Below are 7,693 nucleotides of genomic sequence, written 5' to 3'. Positions count from 1 at the left end.
ATTTCGGATCCATGCCTACTAATACATATAGTTTTTACTAGTAAAGCGAAGCAAAGTTGGAAATATCACGGGATATGCTGATCCTAAGAGATGTAAGTAGTATATATGTGAAGCAAAATTTTAAGATGGATTTGCAAGTAATGAACACATGAATACACCTCTGCTTCCTTTTTAGACAACGTTTTTCTTATGTGTGATAGCCCAGTCATTTGTTAGTTGCTGATCATTCTCCGGATCAAAAAGAATTAATTTCTGGTTTGTTTTTTAAACAAAATTCAATAAATTAACTTCAGATGTGAAAAACTAACAAATATAAATATAAAATAGTTTGTCCTGTTTGTTCCACTGGCGGTCAGACGACCTTTTTTCTATCAACAGAAACATAAAAAGAAACACAAGAATGCAACACGCTCCATGATTGTTCTTCGTTTTCGAATTCAGAAGCGAAATAACTATTTACATCTGCTGATGGCCTTTTTTCGAGGACATTCTTCACAGTTAACAATACAACAATACTGAAAGCGACATCTACACTGCACTTTTTCCCATTCTTTGGTTGTGACATAGCCACGTCCACAACACAACAATTCACAACCATCCACCCCCATTGATGTGTGATTACAAATGCGTCCATGAGTCCCCAGAGATCCAGTTTTGCTGTTAGGAGTACAAAAATCTGGAGACTCTTCTGAATAAACTATGTCTTCTTTCTCCGGTGGTTTTATTGTAACCCCTTCTGGAATTAGTCCTTTGCCGTCATTGCCTGCCATCACTTTGGCAGCCCCATTAAATTTTTCTTTTAGTCTGTTTCCTACGTCTCTAAATGGAGGAAGCCGTCTCCAGCAAGATGTCGCGGCACATGAACCTGAGAGTCCATGACATTTGCATACTTTTCGCATGTAACCACTTATAGCCTGAAAAAACATAAAAATAAAATAAATAAATAAAATAAAATAATACATACATACATACAATTTTCTACTTGTATTTTTGTACTATTCAGCTATTTCTGAAGTTCAAGTATTTTTATATTAAAATACTTGATTTTCATTCTTTATTTAAAGACTAAAATAAATATAATACAATATATTTCCGAAAGTATTCGAACATCCCCTGCAGTTTTGGTTAAAGCGAATCATACTCGCCATCCATGTGTGAAGAATATGCATTAAAGCAATTTGAGTTCACGCTAGAAGTAAGCGTATCAGCGAAATATAGTATATTTGAGTTGAGCAACTTATAGCGTGAATTTAATTGCGGGTTTTGCTACCTGCCCTAGTTCAGTGGTTTTCAACCTTTTCTTAATAACGGCACCCCTAAGTAATTTATTTTATTTTGCGGCACCCCTAAGTAATTTATTTTATTTTGCGGCACCCCTACTCAATTTTCTGCCTGTTAGATCCGATTCTTTCTCTGTATATATCCGTATATATATATATATATATATAATATTAAAAAATATATATGTTATATGATATTTATTACAATAATATAATTATAAAAATTACATTTCATAATACAAATTATATATATATACAGTATATAATTTTATTCTTTATATAGAGGTACTAAGTAAACAAAAATTATAGATCACCACAAAATTAAAAAGATACTGTACACCCTTTTATAATGAAATAAACATATACATTAAAAAAATAATAAGTTTAAGTAACTTAATCCCAAATTACGTGCCACCCCTGGAATGTTGTTGCGGAACCCCGGTTGAAAACCGCTGCTGATTACGTCAACCACGTTGAGCTAGGCCACCAGATGAAAACGTCATAGTCCTATGTACTACAACAGGATACGTTCTGGTAGACCGCACAAATTGATGAAAATATACCGGAGAGCGCGCAGAACAGATAGATCCCGTCAGTAACGAATCGAATACTGTCAACCAAGGATTCTAGTCGGCCGCAGGAATTGATATTATTACAAGGACGATACGTAGGAAACTGCATAACATCTGGTTTTACGGAAGATCTGCATCACAAAAATCAAACATCGCTGCACACAATACCCAGCCACGACTTTCCAAAGTAACAACTCATTCCGCTTAGTCCTTGGAACGTTGGAAAATTGTGTTGTGAAATGCCATGTGGTATACAAATTATATATATATACAGTATATATCCGATGTCTATATTCAGGACTGGCAGATACTTGAAGAACGTTATTTACTAGAGTGTGAAATATTGTGGAGATGCTGTTACCATCTGGAGTTGTTTTTTTTGTGATTTGGGCTTTGACCATTGGTCGTCGTTCTTGGAACAGTTAACCCTATGCAGTACGTTAACATTCTTGAATTCCATTCTTCCTACAATGTGGCAGCGGTGTGGAGAGAGGCCTCTTTCTGCTTTAGCGTGACATTGCGCAGGTTATACTGTACTGCATAGTCTGTAGTGACTTGGTTTGAACATATATGGAAATGCATAAGCCTCGTTTGCTTACCCAGAGTTCCGACCCCACTAAACATCTTTTGGCATGAACTGGAACTTCCCCTTCGGCCAGGCTAACACGCCTGTAGTCAGTGGAATTGACTGCTCTTTTGAAAGAGATCCGGTTTTTGGAAAGTTCCTTAAGTAATATTAGCTGGATCACTGGAGTTTAAAATCGTTTATAAACTGCTTAAAGAAGAGAATTAGATTGTTAACTCTACAGAGTTTCACGATAAAAATCGGAAGCCTATTTGGATATCAGTATTATTATTATTATTAATATCAATTTATTTCCGAAGAAATGTCCCTTTACAGTTATGCAGCTAGAGGACATGAATTCTATACAGAGATAAAACTTAAAAAAGACAGACAAATGCATTGTATACAGAGCCCAGATACAATATACGGCCTTAAACAGCCACTGGCGAAGATACAAAAACATAAAGATACAACAAAAGTGCATACGGATACATCGGAGAGTGGATAGTGCGGCATCACAGAGAGTACACCTAGAGCATGACGAAGGCATACATGTCTTCAAGAATGGAAGAGCTGTAGGTTCTGTCCTTGCAGAGCTTCTCAATGTCTATGGCTAATCTATTCAATATTTGGAAGGAGTTATGTGGAAACATGTCCAGGGAGGACATGCTACGCAGCTTCGATCTGTATGGGGATGTGTTGGACTGGCATCTTCCTCTGTCTAACGGTCTGGCGATGATATCCCATATATCAGATGAGCTCAGTTTTCCGGATAGAAGCTGAGAGAGGGTAAGAAGGTTCCTAGAAATTATGTGATACCTCCAGGAAGCGTATTAAGATTGGTGACCAGAACAGATTTTGAGATTCTAGGTGTTAGCCCGGCAACCCTATTTAGCCATTTGAAAATCCAGTATTCCAGGGAAAGGAACCTGGCTTGGTATGATGGGGGTGCTGAGGACCGTATAGTCGAGGCATATAAAGGAATTGGGATAATGCAACGAAGAATGTATTTGATGATAAGGTCCGGGTTATGGAAGTTGGAGATCTCTTGCTTTACTGCCCATAAAGCCGAATATGTTTTCGTTCGAGTGGCATTAAAGTGAGGCAAGAAGGTGAGGTCTTTGTCCCGGGTGACACCCAAATCCTTATGTTGGGTGACTGTTTTAACTGAAAAGTTCGCTATAATGATGTTCACGTCGTTGGTATTTTTCTTCTTGGTGATAGAGAGTTGTGAAGTTTTCTCTTTATTAATGGAGAGCCCAATCGCATGAAGGTAGTTTTCCAGTTCATTTAGCTGTCGGTTGGAGCTCACAGTAATAGACTGGAGAGACTGGGGGCATTTTGTGATGATGAAGAACTTAATCTGCGTAAGTGGTAAAATTAGTACGGTTTGCTAGGAAGGGTTCTAAAGATACGGCGAAGAGGGCGGCAGAGAGAACGCCCCCTTGGAGGAGCCCTCTGGAGCAGAGAATGCGGTGATTATGGTTCTGATTTCTGATCCATAGGGTTCTGGAGTGAAGGAATTTCCTAAGGAGAACTAGGATGTTGCCAGAGATTTTGAAGTAGTTGCACAGTATAGTACATAATGCATGGGTGGACAGATTGTCAAAGGCTGCCTTAATGTCGAGGAACACAATATCCAGTTGCTCTTTGTTGCTTAAGGTACCTTCAATTCTGAACAGTGTGTCCAAGAGGTTCGTGATCGTGGATCGTCCAGGTAGAAAGCCGCAGTAGCTTAGTGGTCAGGCGCGTGGGTGCATAAGTACACGTGCTTTGAGTGACCGGGGTTCAAGCCCGTGACTGCTGAATATGGTGCTGTTTCTTGTATTCTCTCTATCTTGTGAACTCCTCTGACCGTTTGGTCGTCCCGGAGTATAAACAGGAAATTTATTTATTTTTAGCACTATGGAGGTTTGTGGCCGAACATGTGATGGGTGAGAGCAGGAAGTATGGCTTTTTCCAAGATTTTGAGGAAAGTGCATCCTACGGAAATTGGTCTGTAGTCATTAGGCGATTTTGGGCTAGACTTTTTTGGAATGGGAGAAACATAATGTGTTCCAGATAGCAGGGTAAACTCCTGTGACGAGGACGGAGTTGAATGCCTCAAGCAAGAGGTCTATGATATACAGGGTGATTCACTACCAGTGCGACAAACTTTCAGGAGGTGTAGGGGCCACAAAGACGAATCGGAATCACATAGCATTGCAGGGTCCGAAATGCCTTCGTCATGCGGTAGAGGACGTTGAACGGGAGGTCGTGTGAACAGCGATCCCGCTGGAAGTCAGCATTTGCGAACCGGTTCCCGAGGTAGTAGGATGGACGAGTATTCAAACGTTGAACTGGCCGACATGCACCTCGCGTATGGAGCTGCGGACTGTAACGGGCGCGCCGCTCTGCGCTTGTACCAGGAACGTTACCCGCACAGGCGTGCTCCTCATCATACGATTTTCGCACGTGTGCACAGAAGGTTACGTGAGACTGGTTGTCTCACGAAAGGTACCATGAATCGAGAGCAAACGACGAGGACGCCAGACAATGAGGAGAATGTCCTACATCTTGCAGAAGGCAATCCGAGTACGAGTACTCGAGCGATAGGCCAACGAATTGGTATTTCCCAATCCACTGTATGGAGGATACTGTCAACAAACCAAATGAGTTCATACCATCTGCAACGCGTCCAATCATTGGAGCCTGCGGATTATCCACTCCGGAGGACTTTTGCTACTTGGTTTCTTCAACAGAAACGGTTCGCAAATGCTGACTTCCAGCGGGATCGCTGTTCACGCGCCCTCCCGTTCAACGTCCTCTACCGCATGACGAAGGTATTTCGAACCCGGCAATGGTATGTGATTCCGATTCGTCTTTGTGCCCTCTACACCTCCTGCAAGTTTGTCACACTGGTAGTGAATCACCCTGTATACACTGCATAGTTTAATCATGAAAACAGGGAATCCATCCGGGCCAGTGGTAGACTCGTTGGGAAGACTGTTGATGACCGGAGTAAGGCGTTCCTTTGTGATGGCTATTTTATCCAGTGATGTCTGGTTAGCTGGTAGATTAACCCGAATAAAGGGATTTGGGGCAGGTAGGGCTTAGTTTCGAGCGAGTTAGCCGACGCGAGAAAGATGTCAGTGGTCATAGGGGACTGTTGGCTCTTGTTGGTGTAGATTCTTTTCCGAAGTTTCATTCTGTGTGCAATCCAGTCGTTCTGCGCCTTCCTCCGAATGCGTAGGAAGCGGGCCCGATGTTTTTTTTAGACCTGGTAGTCGGCTAGATACCGTGTCCTTTGCCATTTCCTGTATAGTTTCTGTTTCATGATGAAGGCGAGTTTTGCGTCGCTGGTAAACCAATTCTTGGTGCTGTGAGACAGGCGGACAGATTTGGAGGTCCCTTCACGGGCGATGTCTTTTAACAAGTTAGCTAAATTGGTAAGCGTTTGATCAGGATGGCTAGCAGCAATTTTTTCCCAGTCTGTAGATTTTAGTCTTTGTAGGACGATTTGAGGTTGCATATATTTTAATGAGATCTTGAGTTGGGATTCTTTATGGTCATGTTGTTCAAGTTGTCGGGGAGAGCATAGGCTTTCACAATCAAAGGCAATTGGGAGGTGATCTGATGCAAACTTAAAAATCGGCGTTTTGAGAGTGAGATGGTCGAGATTATGGAATAGGAGGTCGAGGTTTTGATGTCGTCTTGTAGGTTGCGTATGGGTTAGTCTAAGGCCTAGAGATGAGAAGGAGCGTACGACGTCCTTCATAGCAGCTTCGTGTCTTGGGGAGGGCATGTTGAAATCTCCTAAAACAAAGGTGAGCATATAATCCAGGTAGTAAGCTCATCCCTTGTGTCAGGATTATGTACATATACTGTGTCCATAAAATCTGTAATTAGTATAAACATATTTTAAGACATGGCTAAAATATATGTTAGAAATGGACACCACCATTTTTTATAAACATTATATTTAAGTAAAATTTAATGGAACAAGGCATCATATCTTTAAGAGTATAATAATCTATATAATATTGGTGCAAACACACCATAGACAACTCTTAAACAAAAAACTACTTTAGTAGTTTGAAGGGCATCATTTTATCTCTATCTCATATTGTGCTCTTCCTTCACAACGAGTGCAATACATGGCAACTCGTTGTGAAGGAAGAGCACAATATGAGATAGAGATAAAATGATGCCCTTCAAACTACTAACGCAATCTTTTTTGTTTAAGAGTTGTCTGTGGTGTGTTTGCACCAATATTATATACAGTGCTTTTTTTGGGACGGTACGCAACGGTACGGCGTACTGGCACCTTTATTAACAGTGACGTGTGACATTTGAATGCAGTGCACTTAGAAATTTGTAATATTCCGTTAATTTTTTTCATATGTTTACCTACTACTCAAATAAACTTAAAATTATTTAACTAAATTTGTATTTTTTACTGTCTATTGTTAAGATATTTCTATATAAAACTGTATAACCATTTTTATAATTCTAAATTACTCAGTCGGACCTCTGTTTAACGAAGTCCTTTTATAGCGAATTATTTTGACTTCCCCTTGTAAGTTACATTTAAAATACTTTCCGTTGAGCGAAGAAAATTTTCATATAGCGAACGGATTAGGAGAGAATTAACTCGGTACGCACTGTTCGTATTTCTGGCCTTTAGGCAATTTAGGCAATTAGTCCTGCTGCGCAAATTAAGAGAGCTAAAGCATTCTACAACTTAGTGGTACCTGGTAAAACCTATCCGACCACCTGTCCCACATACGGAGGAGTCGCGGTAGTCACAGAGAAGTAAGATATGTAAGATAAGTTAGATATGTTACTACTCTGTGGCGCTAGTCAAGAGTGAGCAGATCAAGGTGTATTCCCAATGGGCTCTGGCCCACCTTCTACTGCACTGGTGTCCAACCTTTTCCTGTACAGTGGCCATATTCTAAAAAATTCAAAGTTAGATTTGTTTAGTGTGTTACATTTTCCTTATCTTGTTGCATGTAAAAGTAAAATTGAAAATATTCGAAACTTTTACAAAGTACAATACACAATTACATTTACTGAACAAAACATTTAATGAGAATTTTTTTGATAATTAACAAAATTTAAAATGCTGTTTTAGTTCACCTTCCTCGCTGGCCGTAGGTTGGACATGTGTTTTTGTAAAGGGCGGCTCCTAGAACGTGAGTTCATCTCCGCCTCGTATCTCTGTGAAGATCAGTATCACTACAAACGGGCCAGATGTGTGACGTAGGTTTGTGTGTATTATGTGTGTGTTCTGT

General features: G+C 40.3%; 1 protein-coding gene across 1 annotated transcript in view; it reads right to left on the bottom strand.

Moving 5' to 3' along the window:
- Positions 1-341: 341 nt before the first annotated feature.
- Wnt6 (Wnt oncogene analog 6) overlaps positions 342-7,693 on the bottom strand; it is a 104,292-nt gene continuing 96,940 nt past the window's right edge. Inside the window, exon 4 of the mRNA XM_090380061.1 lies at positions 342-914. Within this exon, the coding sequence (XP_090236187.1) occupies positions 453-914 (462 nt within the window). The 3' untranslated portion in view covers positions 342-452. The remainder of the gene's footprint in view (positions 915-7,693) is intronic.

Source organism: Mastigoproctus giganteus, chromosome 8, assembly GCF_048544385.1.
Source record: "Mastigoproctus giganteus isolate SK-2022 chromosome 8, ASM4854438v1, whole genome shotgun sequence".
NCBI classification, from domain to species: domain Eukaryota; kingdom Metazoa; phylum Arthropoda; class Arachnida; order Uropygi; family Thelyphonidae; genus Mastigoproctus; species Mastigoproctus giganteus.
The sequence above is the reverse complement of the archived record's forward strand: the minus strand, read 5'-3'. Positions and strand labels throughout refer to the sequence as shown.